Source organism: Dendrobates tinctorius, unplaced genomic scaffold (genome assembly GCF_039654945.1).
Source record: "Dendrobates tinctorius isolate UK_male_01 unplaced genomic scaffold, ASM3965494v1 ptg000028l, whole genome shotgun sequence".
Lineage (NCBI taxonomy): Eukaryota > Metazoa > Chordata > Amphibia > Anura > Dendrobatidae > Dendrobates > Dendrobates tinctorius.
Genome location: NW_027361696.1, coordinates 14,872,990 through 14,894,751, shown reverse-complemented (window position 1 = coordinate 14,894,751; position 21,762 = coordinate 14,872,990). Strand labels below are relative to the sequence as shown.

Sequence of the window (21,762 nt, the reverse complement as noted above, 5' to 3'; positions counted from 1 at the left end):
GGTAACGCCGATGGACTAAGTCGACAAACGGAACTTGTACCAACCCCATAAACTTCGGTCATCCCCAAACCGATCCGTTGAGGATCAGACTGTGTATGCCGATCGCGTCGCTGAAAAGGGGAGCCGTGTTACATGTTACAGAACCACTCAGCACCCAGAATATGTTGTGCAGTTATATGTATGTATAATAGGTTCTATGTGAGATGCATGTCCCTAATGCATCAGCCACAGGCTGCGCCCCTGGGCAGAGGGGACACGATATTCTTCTTTTGTCCGCCCTCCCCCCACCTTTGTAATTCCCACAGTAAACATCGGCAGGCTCCGTCCACCTGCGGCTTTTGCAATGCATGTCTGGCCTGCCGCTTTTCTATTGGCCTGCCCTCTGTATCTGTGTGATATATTCTGTGTCCTGTGAGTAAAATGTTGTCAGACTGGAAATACGTGTAGAAGCAGTGATCTTTTATATGCGCCCATGTAACCAAGGAATTCCAGCCAGCGTCATTCATTCAGACTTCGGCCAATGCAGAGTGGACCTCCGAAAACACGGGGTGGTACTGAAAGAGGTACTCCAGCTTGTGAGACCCCGTTACAGGGGTGTCGTAGGTGCAGAGGGAGATGAGATACGGGGTGTCCTAGGTGCAGAGGGAGATGAGATACGGGGTGTCCTAGGTGCAGAGGGGGATGAGATAAGGGGTGTCCTAGAAGCAGAGAGATGAGATACGGGGTTTCCTAGATGCAGAGAGATGAGATACGGGGTGTCCTAGGTGCAGGGAGATGAGATACGGGGTGTCCTAGGTGCAGAGGGAGATGAGATACGGGCTGTCCTAGGTGCAGAGGGAGATGAGATACGGGGTGTCCTAGAAGCAGAGAGATGAGATACGGGGTGTCCTAGATGCAGAGAGATGAGATACGGGGTGTCCTTGGTTCAGAGAGATGAGATACAGGGTGTCCTAGTTGCAGAGAGATGAGATACAGGGTGTCCTAGGTGCAGAGAGATGAGATACGGGGTGTCCTAGGTGCAGAGAGATGAGATACGGGGTGTCCTAGGTGCAGAGAGATGAGATACGGGGTGTCCTTGGTTCAGAGAGATGAGATACAGGGTGTCCTAGGTGCAGAGAGATGAGATACAGGGTTCCTAGGTGCAGAGAGATGAGATACGGGGTGTCCTAGGTGCAGAGAGATGAGATATGGGGTGTCATAGGTAGCTGAGAAGCTAACCAGGGTTTCAGTATAGGACTAGGGACCATTGGAGCAGCTTCCTGTGGGTTTGGACTGAGCTGAGAAATTTATCGTTGTCAGATTCAGAAGAGAATAAATGGTTGTCACTGCACTTCCATGAAATCACCAGGAGGTGGAGAGAAAGACACACACACGCACTTCTGATCTGTTCACATTGGTGCAGTATACAGTTTGCAGTGTCCTGTTTACTGGACCCAAATAAACTTGGCAAACCCTGTTATAATGCAAAGAAGAACATCACATAAATGTGCAAATCTACTGTGATTTATGGACATCCTAAATAGGCATTGTCAGGGGAATCAAAGGACAAGAAATAGGAAAAACCCAATGTGGCTAAACAAAGAAGTAAGAGGGGGAATTAACAGTAAAAAGAAAGCGTTTGAACTACTAACGCAGGATGGCACCACTGAGGCTCTAAAAAATTATGAGAAAAATACTTTATCTAAAAAACTAATTAAAGCTGCCAAAAAGGAAACAGAAAAGCACATTACTAAGGAGAGTAAAACTAATCCCAAACTGTTCTTCAACTACATCAATAGTAAAAGAATCAAAAGTGAAAGTGTAGGCCCTGTTAAAAAATTGTAAGGAAATAATGGTTGTAGATGACGAGGAAAAAACTAATATATTAACCCCTTTCTGACATGTGATGTACTAGCCCATCCACGGGACCCGTGCCCGTACGACCGTGATCGGCATAGTACGTAACCGCGATCCACGGTGCTCACGGGGGGAGCGCCGCTGATCACGGCCGGGTGTCACCTGTGCCCCCGGCACATTAACCCCTGGCACACTGCGATCAAACATGATCGCAGTGTACTGAGGGCATAGGGAAGCATAGGGCAGGGAGGGGGCTCCCTGCGTGCTTCCCTGAGACCCTCGCAGCAGCGCGATGTGAGGGCCTCCTCCCTGCAGGCCCCTGGATCCAAGATGGCTGCGGAGGCCTTCGGGGTCCTGCAGGGAAGCGGCTTTCTCAGTTCCTGTCAGATCGCTGATCTGACACAGTGCACTGCAAAGTGTCAAATCAGCAGTCTGACACATTATAGTAATGTCCCCACACAATAAAGTAAAAAAAAAAAAAAAATGAAGTGTAAAAATTTTTTTTTTTAAATTCCTAAATAAATGAAAAAATATTCCCTAATAAATTCTTTTATTTGTAAATAAAAAATAATAATAATAAAAGTATACATATTTAGTATTGCTGCATCCATAACGACCCGCCCTATAAAACTGTCCCACTAGTTAACCCCTTTAGTGAACCCCTTCAAATAAAAACAAGGCAAAAAGCAATGCTTTATCATCATACCGCCGATCAAAAAGTGCAATAACGCGCGATCAAAAAGACGGATATAAATAAACATGGTACTGCTGAAAACGTCATCTTGCCCCACAAAAAACGAGCTGCCATCAGTGAAAAAATTAAAAAATTATAGCTCGCAGAATAAAGCGATGCAAAATATTTTTTATATAAAATTGTTTTTATTGTATCAAAACGCCAAAACATAAAAAAAATATAAATGAGGTATCGCTGTAATCGTACTGACCTGAAGAATAAAACTGCTTTATCAATTTTACCACACGTGGAAAGGTGTAAACGCCTCCCCCCAAAAGAAATTCATGAAATGCTGGTCTTTGTTCATTCTGCGTCCCAAAAGTCAGAATTAAAAGCGATCAAAAAATGTCACGTGCCCGAAAATGGTACCAATAAAAACGTCAACTCGTCTCGCAAGAAACAAGACCTCACATGACTCAGTGGGTCAAATTATGGAAAAATTAAAGCTCTCAAAATGTGGTGATGCAAAAACTATTTTTACAATAAAAAGCGTCTTTTGGCGTATGACAGCTGCCAAACATAAAAACCCGCCATAAATAGTAAATCAAACCCCCCCTTAGTTAGAGAAAAATAATAAAACAACATTTTTTTATTTATTTCCATTTTCCCCATTAGGGTTAGGGCTAGGGCTAGGGTTAGGGCTAGGGGTGTGTTGGGGTTAGGGTTGGAGTTAGAATTGGGGGGTTTCCGCTGTTTAGGCACATCAGGTGCTCTCCAAACGCAACATGGCGTCTGATCTCAATTCCAGCCAATTCTGCGTTGAAAAAGTCAAACGGTGCTCCTTCCCTCTCAAGCTCTGCCATGCGCCCAAACAGTAGTTTACCCCCACATATGGAGTATCAGCCTACTCAGGACAAATTGAAAAACAACTTTTGTGGTCCAATTTCTCCTGTTACCCTTGGAAAAATAAAAAATGGGTGGCAAAAATATCATTTTTGTGGAAAAAAATATGATTTTTTTATTTTTATGGCTCTACATTATAAACTTCTGTGAAGCACTTGGGGGTTCAAAGTTCTCACCACACATCTAGATAAGTTCCTTGGGGGGTCTAGTTTCCAAAATGGGGTCACTTGTGGGGGGTTTCCACTGTTTAGGCCCATCAGGGGCTCCCCAAACGCGACCATTCCATCAAAGTCTGCATTCCAAAACGTCACTACTTCCCTTCCGAGCACCGATGTGTGCCCATACAGTAGTTTTCTTCCACATATGGGGTATTAGCGTACTCAGGACAAATTGGACAACATTTGTGGTCCAATTTCTCATGTTACCCTTGGGAAAATGAAAAAAATGGGGACTAAAAGATTATGTTTGTGGGAAAAAATATGTTTTTTTTATTTTCACGCCGGGGCGTTATAAAATTCTGTGAAGCACTTGGGGGTTCAAAGTGCTCACCACACATCTAGATAAGTTCCTTGGGGAGTCTAGTTTCCAAAATGGGGTCACTTGTGGGGGATTTCCACTGTTTCGGCCCATCAGGGGCTCTCCAAACGCGACATGACACAATTTTTATTTTCCCAAGGGAAACAGGACCCAAAAGTTATTGTGCAATTTGTCCTGAGTATGCTGATACCCCATATGTGGGGCTAAACCACTGTTTGGGCGCATGGCAGAGCTCGGAAGGGAATGAGCACCCGTTTGACTTTTTCAACGCAGAATTGGCTTGGCGCCATATCACATTTGGAGAGCCTCTAATGTGCCTAAACAGTAGAAACCCCTCCACAAATGACACAATTTTGGAAACTAGACCCAACCAAGGAACTTATTTAGATGTGTGGTGAGAACTTTGAACCCCCATGGGCTTCACATAAGTTTATAACGTACAGCCGTAAATTAAAAAATCATATTTTTTCCACAAAAAATGATCTTTTCACCCCCAATTTTTATTTTCCCAAGGGAAACAGGACCCCAAAAGTTATTGTGCAATTTGTCCTGAGTATGCTAATACCCCATATGTGGGAGTAAACCACTGTTTGGGCGCATGGCAGAGCTCGGAAGGGAAGGAGCCCTGTTTGACACAAAATTGTCTGGGATTGAGATCGGGCGGAACTAAACTGAGGATGGAAACCATATGCCCTGAAAAACGGGGACTTACCGGTCGATTCCTGACAACAATTATTTACAGCGAATTTGGCTAACGGTAAATAGGTAACACAGTCCTCCTGATTTTCAGAAACAAAACATCTGAGATACATCTCCAGATTCTGGTTAACCTGTTCAGTCTGCTCATTAGACTGTGGGCGAAAAGCAGAAGAAAAGACAAATGGATCCCCAGATGGGTGCAAAATGCCCTCCACAACTTGGAGACAAGCTGCACCCCCCGATCAGAAACAGTATTGGTCATGATCCCATGTAATCTATTTCCCTGACGAAAACTTGCGCCAAGGATTTGACGTTCAGTAAAGCGATAAAATGAGACATTTTACTGTATCTATCTAATACCACCAGGATTACAGTATTCCCTGCAGACATGGAAAGATCCGTGATAAAGTAAGTCAAAGGTCTGCTGGGAATCTCCAATGGTTGGAGAGACCCTGCCAGACAAGTATGAGAGGTCTTAGAACTCACGCAGACACTGCAGGCGGCTACATACTCCCGGACATCCTGATGAGCACCTGGCCTCCAAAAATGCCAAGTAAGTAAATCAGCTGTGGCTTTATTACGAGGATATCCAGCCAAGACTGAATCATGATGTTCTCTGATGACTCTAAAACAGAGATTCACAGGAAGAACTTACCAAGAGGACAGGCAGTGTAACAATTAAATGGGTACTCTGGAATCTGCGTGGGATAATATGACACTGAGACCAAAGTTGATGCAAATAAGTATATTTATCAAGTGTCACAAAACTAGCAGGGCACTTCCTGCAATAGTAACGAAAACTCAGCACAATATGGAATGATGCAAATAAAGCAAAACTAACAGAGCACTTCCTGCAAATGTAACGAAAGCACAGCTCAATATAGAAATATTCAGAGTAACCGCTAATATAACCAGTCCAACAGTAATATAACGCAGGTGTGTACAAGGCACTAAACGTTGGAATCCAGCAGAAAGTATGTGAGTAAACACACCGCATTTAACGAGGCAGTCCAGAGATATTAAGAATGAGCATGCACACAGCACTAAATTGTAGAAGTCCAGCAATCATAAAGGTGAGAATGCACTCGGCACTTAAACGTGGAAATCCAGCTTTATACAGGAGTGGCATTAACAAGAGAAGTTCACTATGTGTACCTTTTGGGCTGTAAGTCCCGCACAGCAGCCCACACAAACACAGACCTAGAGGAGAAGATGATGTCAGGATTCCTTACAGGTCACAGCAGTTCCAGGGGCAAATAGATTTAACTAGAAGTCCAGACAGTAGATAAGCACAGACAGCATCAGGGAGACGCCCAGAGGACTGTAGGCAGCAAAATGAGGAGAGGCAGAGCACCGAGTAACGAGCAGCAGCAGGGAGTCCACCAGCAGAACAGCAGGAGCTCAGGAGCCAACAGCAACTAAATACTCAGGCAAAGAGGAGCACACAACCTAGACTTAAATAATCAGGACAGACAGGAAGGTCTATGGCAGGGCGAGATACAAGACTCCATCTTGGATCAGGGTAAACAGGTACAAAGGAAAGTCCGCAATCCTTACAGGCAGCAGGGGCGGCCCCCTGAGCGTCAACAACCTCTCTTTCCAAATCAGAGCCTATAGAAGCCATAACCACCCCTTTTTGAAGAATAGGTACAGGTACACACTTATTTCTTAACCCAGAAAAGCAAAGGGTTAATGTTCTTGTTCCCCAGCCAATAAGTGACAAAAATGTTAAACCTGGTGGAGAACAATTCCCATCTTACCTGTCGAGGCATTAGACGTTTCGCAAACTCTAGATATATACAAGATTCTTATGATCCATGATTAACATAACCAGATGAACCGCTCCTTTCAGAAAATGTGATGCCACACATCTAAAGCCCAATTGATTGCTAAGTGTTCCCTGTTACCAATGTCATAATTTTTCTCTGCAGATGAGTTTTTTAGAAAAATAAGCACATGGTTGCCATTTACCAGGAGACGCACCCTGCGACAACACCACCCCCACTCCCACCTCAGACACGTCAACCTAGATGATAAAAGGTTACGTTACCTCAGGATCGGCGCAGATGCAAAACGCCTTTTCAAGGTACTGAATGCCTTCTTGGCTGGATTGGACCACTTGGAGAAGTCAGTCCCCTTCCTGGTCATATTCGTCAGCAGTTTGGCTACTACCAAAAAGGTTTTATGAACTGTAGTGCAGCGGTGTCCACGTTGTGCAGTGATGAGGCAGTGACCCAAGCAAGCTCAAAGCAAAACGTGTTTAATGTCCAACAAAGCTCACACAGTACACAGCACGCTGAATCCTCCGGATCGCAGCCGGGAAAACAAAAAGACAGTCCGGGGCTAGTTGCCGTGAGCGACCGCACTGCTATGTATGCAGGGGGTGCCAGACCTTTTGGCTCCGCTTGGCCATGTGTTGCCTCACACAGGGAGTGCTCTGCAGACCACCTGCTCTGTCTCCTTGCAAGACCAAAACTGACAACCAAAACTCTTCCTCCAGGGTTTTTTTTTCCTTCACTCCAATCTGTGGCCATAGGCCACTTATAAGATCTGGGCTGGAGGAAACGGACGTGACCCACTACCTTCCTGCAGTCCGTTTCAAAAATAAAAGCCCATACCGGGTTTTCCTGGACACGCTCCTTGGTCAAAATAACTTGACCAGGTTCAAACTTACTTTTATTCTGCCTTGTGAGTCACAGGCACGCTGCTGTGACCACAAGGCACTCCAGCGGATCTAATACGCTTCTGAGCGCATCCTGGGGGACACATAGCAACCCTCACATATGACACCGGTCACTGCCTCACAGAACTTACGGTAGTAGTTAGTGAATCCTAAAGACCTTTGTAACGCCTTCAAATCCTCCGGACAATCCCAATCCAATACCGCCCGGTCTTTTGCTGGATCCATGCGAAAAACGGTGGAAGACAACACATATCCTAGGAAATTGTTCTCATCAACAGAGAAAATACACTTCTTGGGTTTGATATATAATTTATTGTCTCAGAGTACATGTAAGACCTGCATAACATGTACCTGGTGTGACTCAAGGTCAGGTGAATAAATTAGAATGTCATCCAGATAGGTAACCACGAACCTGCCTACCAGGTGATTAAAGATGTCATTGACAAAGTGTTGGAAGACGGCGGACGCATTTGTCAACCCTAATGGCATCATCAGATTCTTTGTCACGGGTATGTCAGAAGTTGCAGACAGTCGCACTGCATCTAGCTGCAGAAGTTCTCTGTGTTTGGCTTTGCAGACACCTTCTTAACCTTTCTTAATCTCTGACCCAGTAGCAACCTTTCTCCAGCTCTAATTGACACACCTGGACCTGGGTGTTTATAGACTCCCAGCCTGCTGCTGGGAGTTGCCAGTTATATTTCCATTCCCCTTATTCCCCCCCTATTGAGTCTTGGAGCTATAGCAGTTGGCTATCTTCGTCTTTGATGTTTGGAGGACATCTGTTTTACATTTCTGAGTCTCCTCAAGATAAGGATTCCCCTTGTTTGTCTATCCCAGCTATCTTTAGCGATAGTGGGGATCGAGTAGTGCTCAGCCCGTCATTCCATAAGCAGGGTTTATCGCCAGGGTCAGGCAGGGAGTAGGTTCTTGCTCGTCAATAGGAGCAGAACCTATATAGGGACATTTAGGGCAGACAGGGTGACTTTAGATCTGCCTAGGGGTCTCCACTCCTCCCTTCCCTAGTCTTGGGCTCCCTTCCCCTCATCCCTTAATATTGCACTTAGTCTTTCCTACACTGTGTGTGACATTCTCATAGTATCCCTCAGGCATATTGAATGCTGGTGTGACGCTGCAAAGAAGCGAGCGCAAGAGTGGACCCCCTGGACCGTGGAACTGACTTACCCATGGCCGAGTGGACCTAGTGGAGGCCGACCCCTATACAGGGATCGTCAGGAGCAAGCCCAGAGGTCACAGAACCATGGCAGCCAATACCAAGAGGGGCAGCTCAAGCAGAGACTGGGGAGCGATACTGAGTGGAGCCACGGGAGGGCGAAGGCTTTGAGAAAACAGGAGCCGGAGACACGGATCGCAGGACACAGGTGGGTACAGGAGGGACTCCGGAAGTGGACATCAGGACAGGACTACAGGATGGCTGCAGCGGGAGCTAGCTGTGAAGAGAGTAAGGGTATATAGCAGGCTCAAAGAACACTAAGGAATGAGAGTGCGGTAGCAAGCAGGGCAATGCAAGAGTACACAGGGAAACTGTAGAGACGTGACCGCACAAGGCAGCATGCGCAGGCCCGAGTTATAAAGCGGAAATGAACTGAATAACCAGGCACCTCCCCATAGAGGAGGTGTCCAGAAATAGCCCCTGACTAACCCAGATTGGCTACTGAGTTTCACAGGGCTGAGGCATCCCAAGATATAACAATGCTTGAGAAAGGAGCGGGTACCCTTTAAGGGACCCGGCGCATGCGCAGACGCCGAGAAGAGCGAGAGGCCGGAAGCAGAAGAGAGATGTGGTGGGACTGTGCAGGAGCGGCGCGCCAAGACCCGGGGGAGATGCAAGACCCGCGGTGGACCAGGTAAGTGACTGAAGGGCAGGTGCGGCGGCGGCAGGCACAGCAGGATGGAGGCAGGCACAGCAGCGGTGACAGCTGGTTTCCACTCATGAATGAGATTATACACCCCCCTGAGGTCCAGTTTTGAAAACCATTTTGCTTCTACAATCTGATTGAAGAGGTCTGGGATGAGAGGGAGCGGATACGGATGCTGGACCGTGATTTGATTGAGTTTCCAGAAATCTAGGCATGGGCATAACCCCCCATCATTCTTCTTTACCAAGAAAAATCCTGCAGTGATGGAGGATGAGGATGGTCTGATATGACCCTTTGCCAAACTTTCCGTGGTATATTCCTTCATGGCCTGTCTCTCTGGACCAGAGATATTATAGTCTGCTCTTGGGCAGCTTGGCCCCAGGGACAAGATTAACGGCACAGTCATGAGGACGATGAGGAGGGAGTTCTTGGCACCCCTACTCTGAGAACACATCCCCAAAGTCAGACAGGTTTTTTGGCACAGACTGGGTATCCTACCTAGAAAGCTGGGTACCCAAGCACTGTCCTTGACAATACGTACTCCACTTTAACAACTCCTGAGTCTGCCAATCTACCATAGGATTGTGCAGAGCGAGCCAAGGAAGTCCCAGTACCACAGGTGAGGGCAGACCCTCTAGCAAATAACAGTCTAACACTTCGGTGTGCATGGCCCCAACCTGAAGCCACAAGTCTCAGACGACTTGAGTAAAATGCCCCTGTCTCATGGATGCGGAGTCGATGGCAATTATGGGTATGGGTCTGGACAGAGTATGTGGGATGAGGCATCGGACCTGGACGAACCTAGCGTTGATCAAATTAAACCCCGGCCAATGTCCAGAAATACACACACCTCTACATTAGAAAACCTTCACACATAGCGACTGACCAGCGATCCCGACAACGATATAAACTTGTCAGGATCGCTGGTGTGTTGCTACATGATCGCTGGTGAGCTGTCAAAACAGGCAGCTTCACCAGTGATCAGCACCAGCAACGCCGAGCGGGCGCATCACTGTGTACGTTAGTTACCAGCGCGCTGATGCAGGGAGCTGGTAACCAAGGTACACATCAGGTTTAGAAACCCGATGTGTACCTTGGTTACCAGCTCCTTGCATCAGCGTGCTGGTAACTAAGGCACACATCGGGTTTCTAAACACCGCGCGCTGCTTAGAAACCCGACGTTTACCTTGGTTACCAGCTAGCTGGTTGTTGCTCTCCCGCCTGCGAAGCGTGCTGGCCAGTGGGAGACCAACGACCCCAAAAAAGTCCTGACCTTTCATGAACGATACCCGGCAGGGGGGGCGATCGCTGATAGCTGTCACACACAGCGATCTCGCTGGTGAGATCGCTGTTGCGTCACAAAACTTGTGACTCAGCAGCGATCTCGCTAGCGAGATCGCTATGTGTGACGGGGCCCTTATACCCACCCAGGTGGACTACAGCTGGTAGGAAAAATTGTGTCCTACTCACGGAGGTGATGAGTATACCCGGGTTGCTAACTTCCCCGCAACCCGGGCCTCTTAGTTTTCCAGCGGTTGTCTTGCAGTGAGATAGAGAAGGACACGTGCCCACAAAATGGCCCTTTTTACCCCAGTAAAAACACACTCCCCCTTTGCGCCGAACAACAGACTGTCTTCCAGGATGAGTTGCCACACCCAACTACATGGATTCCTCAGATGACTCACACCCGATCTCCCTTGGCCCCGTACCTCTCCTACCTTGGAGTGTCTCCCTATGTCTCTGGCGAAGACGGTGAACAACCTGGATCACCAGAGACATGGCTGCCTCAAGGAGGTCAGGAGTCTCATACAGAGCTAAGGCATCCTTCACCTTTACTTAAGCCCCTCACAGAAATAACAACGGAGTGCAGGGTCATTCCACTTGGTGTCCGTGGCCCACCTCTGAAACTCAGAGCAATACTCCTCCATCAGATGGTCTCCCTGTTGGAGCTGGCACAGTGTGGACTCAGCCAAGGAGACGCAGTTGGGGTCATCATATATAAGTCCCAGTACCAAAAAAATCATGTGGAGTGACAGAGTCAGACTGGAGAGAAAACGCCCATGCTTGGTGGTCCCCCTGAATGAGCAAGATTATTGTCCCCACACGTTGCTCCTCAGTACCTGAGGAAACAGGACGTAACCGGAAGTACAGTTTAAAGGTCTCTTGAAAACAGCAAACTTGTCACGTCCCCTAGTGAACCTGTCTGGCAATGCGACCTTGGGCTCCACTACAGTTTGCCTGAGAGACGTGATTCCTACACCAGATGTATTAGAGTGCTGCAAAACCACCATGTGTAAATCTGCCACCTCGAGATTGAGCTGCTGCAGATTACCTGTCAGAGCAGTGATAGGATCCATCATGGATACTAAAAACTGTTGTCACGACTCGGTTGTCGGGAGACCCTGGATCAGGGGCTCCTTCCCTATCCCTAACGCTAAGGGGCACCCTAGCTCGCCCTATTCCCTGGGCTTCTTCTGATGGTGAAGATGCCGGGTCCATGTACCTTGCCTTATCTCCTGAGCCAGCCCTCCGTCTGTTCCCTTCCTCCATCCAAGGAAGAGGGGCGCTGCTGTGCACCGCAGTACACCAACCAGACAAACAAGGCAACACGAACAGGGGTAACAGAAAATACCAAACAGACAAATATTCACTCTCATATAACAGAGGAATGCACCAGCGAGTGGAGGATAAGGAAAAACCAAAGTAGGAGGAGGGAAGGGAATTATCACATTTACTAAGCCAAGCAACTGCCACTGATAAACCCACTATAAGCCTTCTCATATAACCACTGACTCCTATCCTCTCAACCATGCAGCATAAGCTACTCTGACGATGTGTGTCAGTCAGGACCCAAACTATATAGGAGATAGGAGTGGCTAACCAAGCTCAGCTGAGAGCCCAGACACGTAGAACTCCCAACATGGCTGATTAACCCCTGAATTGCCAAAAAAATTTTTACACCATTTAAAAAGGTGAAGTGCTTCTTTTCAGCACAGGAGTAGGAGCAATCAGATGCTGCAGTCTTCTGGCTCCTCTCTGACACTGTAAACCTCTGGCAGGATGCCCAAATAGAGGATGTATGCCCAGATAGAAGATGGAAATCCAGATAGAGAATGGATGCCAACATAGAGGATGAACACGCAAATAGAGGATGTATGACCAAAGAGAGGATGTACAACCAGATAGAGGATGCATGTCTAGATAGAGGATGTATGACCAGATAATGTATGGCAAGATAGGGGATATATGCCAAGGTAGAGAATGTACGCCCTGATGGAAGATGTACGTCCAGATGCAGGATGTACGTTCAGATGGAGGATGGGCGTCCAGATGGAGGATGGGCGTCCAGATAAAGGATGAGTATCCAATTAGTGGATGTATGCCCAGATAGAGGATGTACATCCAGATAGAGAATGTATGCCCAGATAGAAGATGTACACCCAGATAGAGAATGTATGCCCAGATAGAGGATAAAAGACCGGATAGACTGAGGATGTATGACCAGATACTGTATGGCCAGACAGGAGATGTACGCCCAGATGGAGGATGTACACCCAGATGGAGGATGGACACCCACATAGAGGATGTAGACCCAGATAGAGGATACAAGTCCAAACAGAGGTTGTAATTTCAGAAAATGTATAACCAAATACAGAATGTACATCCAGATAGAGAATGTTCGCCCAAATAGAGAATGTACGACCAGATAATGTACAACCATAATGAGGATATAAGCCCAGATAGAGGATGTGCGACCAGGTAGAGGATGTAAGAACAGATAGAGGATGTACAACCAGATAGAGACTATAAGGACAGATAGAGGATATAGCCCAGACGGAGGATGCATAACCATATAGAGGATGTACACCCCGATAGAAGTACTACCAGATAGAGGCTGTATAATCAGATAGAGGATGTATGACCAGATAATGTACAATGGGATAGAGGATGTACTCCCAGATAGGGAATGTATGCTCAGAAAGAAGAAGGACATCCAGATGGAGAATGGATGTTCAAATAGAGGATTTACACCCTGATAAAGGATGTATGCCCAGATAGTGGATGTACGACCAGATAGACAATGTATGAGCAGATAGAGGATGTATGTGAGGATCTGAGGTTGTGGGTTGTAATAATCTCCTAGGCAGGTTAATGATGCAACAATTTTTTATTCCTTACATCCATTGTTGTACACCAAATCCAGGTAGATTGACAAAATACTTTGCCCCCAGTCAACAAGATCAGGTGATATTCACTGTCTCCCAACTTTTGGTTGGCCCACAGATTTCATATCTCCCGCCAGTATAGTCTGTAATCAAACTCCAGGCTCCTCCACACTACAAATAACACAACCGACATCTCTGTATCCAGGAGAAACAATCCTTAAGAAAGATTATGAAATCCAGAGGACAGATCCCTCAAATGTAGCAAGGGAATCCAGCCCAGCCAGTATCCAATCTCCAAAACTCCATAGACCATCCATCCATGGCTCCAGGAACACAGCCTTGAAGATCTTCTCCCCTCAACGTCACTCAAACAACAACATTTCCTCGTCAATCCTCAATACCCCAAGCCGCCCCGCAGAATTGAGCCCTGTTCTTGGGAAACAGTCCCCTCCCAAAGCTAGCTGTGCGTTGGTGGGGGTATCTCACTCAGGCTGGGCCCCATCACCTAGGAATGCATGTCAGAGCAACCCCCCCCCCATGGTGACAGCTCCCCTGGGTCTACTATCCCTATCCACACAATGTGCCTAGTTGCTGGAAGCACAATGGCTTGAGACAATGAGACACAGATGAGATTAATAATAATAATAAATTTTATTTCTATAGCGCCGACATATTCCGCAGCACTTTACATTTCAGAGGGGACTTGTACAGACGATAGACATTACAGCATAACAATAATCACATAGATCATAACAGATACCAAGAGGAATGAGGGCCCTGCTCGCAAGCTTACAATCTATGAGGAAAGAGGTAGACACGAAAGGTAGGTGGTAACAGTTGCCCTGATTGTATGGACCAGCCATAATGTTAAGTGTGTAACAGTACAGGCACAGAGGGCTAATGGATGCATAAAGCAAGTGGGAACATGATGCGGGGAACCTGGTTATGGTAAAAACTTTTGGCTGTGCCACACAGGGATAGATTAGGTTAATGTGTTGAGGCGATAGGTCAGTCTGAATAAGTGAGTTTTCAGGGCACGCTTAAAATTGTGGGGATTGGGGACTAATCGTATTGACCTGGGAAGTGCATTCCAAAGAATTGGCGCAGCACATGTAAAGTCTTGGAGACGGGGGTGGGAGGTTCTGATTATTGTGGATGCTAACCTCAGGTCATCAGCAGAACGGAGGGCACGGGTAGGATGGTATACTGAAACAAGGGAGGAGATGTAGGTTGGTGCTGAGCCATGAAGAGCTTTGTGGGTGAGGGTAATAAGTTTGTACTGGATTCTGGAGTGGATGGGTAGCCAGTGTAATGACTGGCACAAGGTAGAGGCATCGGTGTAACGATTGGCAAGGAAGATGATCCTGGCAGCAGCATTCAAGACAGATTGGAGGGGGGAGAGTTTGGTAAGAGGGAGACCGATTAGAAGAGAGTTACAATAGTCGAGACGAGAATGAATAAGAGAAACAGTAAGAGTTTTTGCGGAGTCAAAAGTAAGAAAAGTTCGAATTCTAGAAATGTTTTTGAGGTGCAGATATCAAGAGCGAGCCAGTGATTGTATGTGGGGGACAAAGGAAAGCCCGGAGTCAAGTATGACCCCAAGACAGGGGGCATGTTGCTGGGGAGTAATAGTGGAAACACACACGGAAATGGCAATGTCGGGTATAGGTACATTAGTAGTGGGAGGAAACACAAGGAGTTCAGTCTTTGACAGGTTCAGTTTCAGATATAGTGAGGACATGATGTTAGACACAGCGTTTAGACAATCGCCGGTGTTTTCTAGAAAGGCTGGCGTGATGTCAGGAGAAGAAGCGTATAATTGGGTGTCATCAGCATAGAGATGGTACTGGAAACCAAATCTACTGATTGTTTGACCAATAGGGGCAGTGTACAAGGAGAATAGGAGGGGGCCTAGAACCGATCCTTGAGGAACCACAACAGTAAGGGGAAGATGAGAGGAGGAGGAGGAGCCGGCAAAAGATACAGTAAAGGAGCCGTCAGAGAGATAGGAGGAGAACCAGGAGAGATCGGTGTCCTTGAGGCCAATGGAACGGAGCATAGTGAGGAGATTAATAGAATGACTAGCTTGGCCCGTGTGAAACTTTCGCACATTGGTCGTCAGGGGCGCAGTCAATTTCAGAAAAAGCAAGCTGGTTAAATGTAAATGTATTTCATGAGCTGATCAATATAGACAGGTATTTATATATGTAGATTGGTAATACAATAAATTGGTTTGATAAGTAGAGGCCAAAAAATGATTTCCGGTTGAGGTGCCACCTGCAGGTCATTGTGTCTTTCTGCAGGTTTATGAAAATGAATGTTTAAACTGTATTTAGTGATAAAATCGTGAATGTGTGGTTTGTTTGGCTGTTTTCTTGCTGAAGGGAGCAAGTTTACCTTTCAAATGGTGTATCATGTGTTTATGGGGCAAAGTAATAATCGAAACAGCAGTTCGTTTACAAATGTGTTAGTAGTGTGCTTTGGGGTACCGTGGTGCCACCTGCAGGTCATTTTTCCTTACTGCAGATTTATGGAAATTAATGTTTAAACTGTATTTTGTGATCGAATCGTGGATGTGTGGTTTGTTTGGCTATTTTCTTGCTGAAGGGGGAAAGTTTACCTTTCAAATGGTGTATCATTTGTGTGTGTGGGTGCAGTATGTACAGGGATACAAAGGAATCACCGAAAAAAGTGTTTAGAAATAATACAAAAGATTGCTTTAGATTTACCATTAGCAATCTCCTGTCTGGCCTGAGGTATACATAAGATCCAGCCTGCACACCTTCCTCTCCTTACTGTCACTGAAAGGAAACATCGATTCCTGAGGATGAACTGATGAGTAAGCAAATCTCTAATAAAACACAACAACAATATCAACAACCGGTGCTCCGTGGTGAAAAAAGTCTGCAACCCAAAGAGATGTGGACTCCGCTCTACGTGCATTGGTCCAATAGTCCTTAGTCTGTGGCCAGCTCCTTACAATGAAAAAAACACGAAAATTGAGCTTGGTTTGCGTTGGTATACATACAGCATATAAACGCATGTTCACATTGGCCATAAAGCATACAAAACCTACAAAAGACAAAATGAGAAAAACCCTGCTGTAATTAAATAACTTAAAAGTAAAAGTGCATTTAAGTAATTCAGAGTTCTTAGTAATACTGTATTTGATCAAATATAGCATAAAAGCCGTCCCACCATCAACAAGGTAACTCTGTGATCGGGGCGGTCCTGCACTGTCTAATATTAAAAACCTGATCATGTGTCAAAGTTGATGTCAGTGTGTGAATAAGGGCAGACAAAAGGACAGGCTTCACCCAACCACTAACCAGGAGTGGAGAAAAAGTTTTGGTGTTAACATTCATATTCTCTGAAGAAAAGGCCAAGTAAGCAAAGAATTCTGCCGGTGTATGTAAACTTTTGAGCACAACCGTATATACGACCAGATATAGACTGTATGGCCAGATAGAGGATTTACGCCGAGATAGAGGATGTACAAGCAGATAAAGAATATATAGCCAGATAGAGGATGTACGACCAGATAGACACTTTATAGCCATAATAAGAATGTAGAACCACATAGAGGATGTTTGACCGAGCAGAAGATGTACAAACAGATAAGTAGCCAGTTGCTCACTATGAGCCCGCCCTGCGGCCACTCTTGATCTGGATTCTCATACACCGGACTTTCCATTACAGTGAGACGACATCAGAAATGTGATGAGACTTGATAACAGAGAGGATGGAATGTCTTCGCTGCCCGGAGACACACAATCCGCACTCGTAGCACTGCCGTAATAAGACATGTATGCGCGGAGGGAGCATTTGTGCACGCAGGAATCCCTAATATCCATCCATAAACTCCACAGTAATCTACTCTTCCCGAGAAAGGAAAGTGACCACAAAGCCCAGAGCCCCCTTGGCATCAGCTCGCACGCCAGCCCCAGCAGCGAGATTACTGGAAATCCGACTCATCATTATACACTGATGTAACGACTCGTCCTGCGCCAAAACATGCAGCACAGGGAGAAAGAGAGCAGCTGAGGCTGGGGCGTCCATCACCGCTGCCGCTGACAGCCCAGAACTCACCATGATAATGAAGTGATAAGAGCTGGTATTAGGGGCCAGGATGTATATATAGACGGCGACTTTTGGGGACGACCGATGACCAAGACTCCGGGACAAGCAGCAAAGCGCCATCTATCTTTACGTAAGGTCATCAGACATCCGTGGACACAGCACACAGCATCATCGGTTGCCTCTGTGACTGCAGTCGCTAAAAATCTACTCATGTACATCACAAACTCCTCCTGTATCAATTTGGCCGCCAATACCTCCCACACTCCTCCTGTACCAATATGGCTGCCAATACCTCCCGCACTCCTCCTGTACTAATATGACCACCAATACCTCCCGTACTACTCCTGTACCAATTTGGCCACCAATATGTCCCACACTCCTCCTGTACCAATACGGCCGCCAATACATCCCGTACTCCTCCTGTACTAATATGACCACCAATACCTCCCGTACTACTCCTGTACCAATTTGGCCACCAATATGTCCCACACTCCTCCTGTACCAATACGGCCGCCAATACATCCCGTACTCCTCCTGTACCAATATGGCCGCCAATGCATCCCGTACTCCTCCTGTACTAATATGGCCACAAAAACCTCCTGCACTCCTCCTGTACCAAGGTGGCCACCAATACTTCCTGTACTCTTCCTGTACCAATATGGCTGTCAATACATCCTGCACTCCTCCTGTGCCAATATAGCCACCAATACCTCCCACACTCCACCTGTACAAATATGACTGCCAATACCTCGCACACTCCTCCTGAACCAATATGGCCGCCAATACATTCCGTACTCCTCCTGTACTAATATGGCCACAAAAACCTCCTGCACTCCTCCTGTACCAATGTGGCCACCAATACTTCCTGTACTCTTTCTGTACCAATACGGCTGTCAATACATCCTGCCCTCCTCCTGTACCAATATAGCTGCCAATAAATCCCACACTCATCCTGTACCAATATGACTGCCAATACCTCGCGCACTCCTCCTGTACCAATATGGCCGCCAATACATCCCGCACTCCTCCTGTACCAATATGACTGCCAATACATCCCGCACTCCTCTTGTACCAATATGGCCGCCAATGCATTCCGTACTCCTCCTGTACTAATATGGCCACAAAAACCTCCTGCACTTCTCCTGTACCAATATGGCCACCAATACTTCCTGCACTCCTTCTGTACCAATAAGGCTGTTAATACATCCCGCACTCCTCCTGTTACAAAATGGCCACCAATACCTCCCACACTCCTCCTGTACAAATATGGCCGTCAATACCTCCTGCACTAATATGGCCGCCAATACCTCCCACACTCTTCCTGTACCAATATGGTCGCCAATACATCCCGTACTCCTCCTGTACCAATATGTCTGTCAATACCTCTCACACTCCTCCTGTACCAATATGGCTGTCAATACCTTCTGCTCTCCTCCTTTACCAATATGGTCACCAATACCTCCCACACTGCTCCTGTACCAATCTGGCCACAAAAACCTCCCGCACTCCTCCTGCACCAATATGGCCATCAATTCATCCCACAATCCTCCTGTACTAATATAGCTGCCAATACATCCCACACTCCTCCTGTACCAATATGGTTACCAATACATCTCACACTCTTCCTGCATAAATATGGCCTCCAATGCATCCCGTACTCCTCCTGTACTAATATGGCCACAAAAACCTCCTGCACTTCTCCTGTACCAATATGGCCACCAATACTTCCTGCACTCCTTCTGTACCAACAAGGCTGTTAATACATCCTGCACTCCTCCTGTACCAAAATGGCCACCAATACCTCCCACACTCCTCCTGTACACATATGGCCGTCAATACCTCCTGCACTAATATGGCCGCCAATACCACCCACACTCTTCCTGTACCAATATGGTCGCCAATACATCCCGTACTCCTCCTGTACCAATATGTCTGTCAATACCTTCTGCTCTCCTCCTTTACCAATATGGTCACCAATACCTCCCACACTGCTCCTGTACCAATCTGGCCACAAAAACCTCCCACACTCCTCCTGCACCAATATGGCCATCATTTCATCCCACATTCCACCTGTACTAATATAGCCGCCAATACATCCCATGCTCCTCCTGTACCAATATGGCTACCAATACATCCCACACTCCTCCTGTACCAATATGGCTACCAATACATCCCACACTCCTCCTGCATAAATATGGCCGCCAATACCTACCGCACCAATAAGGCAATCAATACTTCCTGTACTCCTCTTGTACCAATATGGCCATCAATACATTCCGTACTTTTCCTGTACCAAAATGGCCACCAATACATCCCATACTCCTCCTGTATCAATCTGGCCACAAAAACCTCCCGCACTCCTCCTGTACCAATATTGCCATCAATTCATCCCGCATTCTCATGTACTAATATAGCCGCCAATACATCCCGCACTCCTCCTGCACTAATATGGCCGTCAATACATCTCACACTCCTCCTGTACCAATATGGCCACAAATACATCCCGGATTGTTCCTGTACCAATATGGCCGTCAATACATCCCGGACTCTTCCTGTACGAATATGGCCGCTAATACATCCCTGACTCCTCCTGTACCAATATGGCCGCCAATACATCCCACACTCCTGCATAAATATGGCCGCCAATACCTCCCGCACTCACTACTTGTTATATAACAATTATAAAAAGGCTGGGGTCTGGAAAATGGTGACAACCCCTGATGGATCAGTGGCATAGGACATGTTGGTTGTGACCCATTTTTCCCGGATGCTGATGTGAATGTAACTAGTTTCTGGGGTGAGGGGTAGCATGTGCTTGTCACCGCCGTTTGCCCCTCCCCCATATGTTATATATGACGGGATGACATCTGCGAAGCTATTCTCATCCCGGACTGTATGTTCCCGGTCGTAATATCCCAGACATCTCCATGTCTCCAGGTATGTCTCGAGGACCACTGAGTCATGCTCCAACTTGAAAGCGCAGATCAACCCCGCACCGTCCCCCTATATAAATACCCCCCCATAGGGGAATGTGGAGGAGATCGGGTGTCACAAGGGACACAGCAATGTACAGAGCCGCGAGGAATGGCACGCTGCTGCTATAACACAGTCGTCACCCACGGCATTGTCTTTGGGGCAGAGGCGACTAGGGGGGCTATAATGCACACAGCCAAGGGTTGTTGTGTTGGAGCTTTATATAAGTACTGGAACATTATATCAGTGCTGCAGAGTTATATCAGTATTGGAGCGTTTTTTCACTGCTGGAGCGTTATACCAGTACTGGAGCATTATATCAGTGCTGGAGCGTGACCTCATCAGTGCTGGAGCGTTATATCAGTACTGGTGCTTTATATCAGAACTGCAGCGATATAAAATGGGCTGATATCAGTCACATATGATGTGATGTCTAGGGGTTATATCAGTACTGGAGTGTCATATCATCAGTGCTGGAGCGTTATATCAGTACTGATATCAGTCACATATGATGTAATGTCTGGATGTTAGATCAGTGCTGGAGCGTTATGAGAGGAGCTGATATCAGTCACATATGATGTAATGTCTGGAGGTTATATCAGTACTAGAGCGTTATAACAGGCTTATATCAGTCACAAATGGTAGGAAGGGAAAGAAAAAAGCTATCAAAAAAGCCCGGTATTTAGAAAAAGATGTAAACTTTATTATCAAATTAAAGAGAACAATAACATGAGGGAGACAAAAAGTGCATATGTGCATCGGAAAAATTCCCAAAAAGGTACAAGCATTACAGGGCATCAAAATAGTAAATATTTTTAAAGATCCATCCACATAGGTAGAAAGTGCTGCAAGGTACAAATGAATGAGATAATCATACATATACCGAATATATGGTGCAGCATTTGACCAGTACGACCAGCATACCAATAGGGTCATAAAGCCATCACAGCCCCCTGACGAAGGCAACGCTGAAACGCGCGTTGGGGTGGGTGCAGGCTTCAGGGCATCGTGGTCACTAATACCTGGGTAAGATTATCTTTGCTGACCTCGGCTCGGCTGGGTTGAAACTTTAGAATCAAAGAGTTCCGACTGACCCCGGTCCTGTGGCTCCTGGGATCCATCCATTATAGTGGTACAATGACCACTTAACACTAGTCCACGTAGTACTGACCCGGCTCACTCCTCGGGTCCTCCTGCACAGCTTCTCCCCCTCCCTCCTTTTACTAAATTAGGGGCCCATTAACACATTGGTGTGCTGCTTTTAACAGGAGACAGTTCAGGGTTAAAATGTGTAAAGTTCAAGGTTAAAATAGTTCAGCCTTTACAGCAGCTGCA

At 46.5% G+C, this 21,762-nt stretch overlaps 1 protein-coding gene across 1 annotated transcript in view; it reads right to left on the bottom strand.

Annotated features, from left to right (window-relative positions):
- LOC141085136 (protein-arginine deiminase type-1-like) overlaps window positions 1-17,609 on the bottom strand; it is a 94,560-nt gene extending 76,951 nt beyond the window's left edge. Inside the window, exon 1 of the mRNA XM_073570270.1 lies at window positions 17,464-17,609. Within this exon, the coding sequence (XP_073426371.1) occupies window positions 17,464-17,594 (131 nt within the window). The 5' untranslated portion in view covers window positions 17,595-17,609. The remainder of the gene's footprint in view (window positions 1-17,463) is intronic.
- Window positions 17,610-21,762: the final 4,153 nt, after the last annotated feature.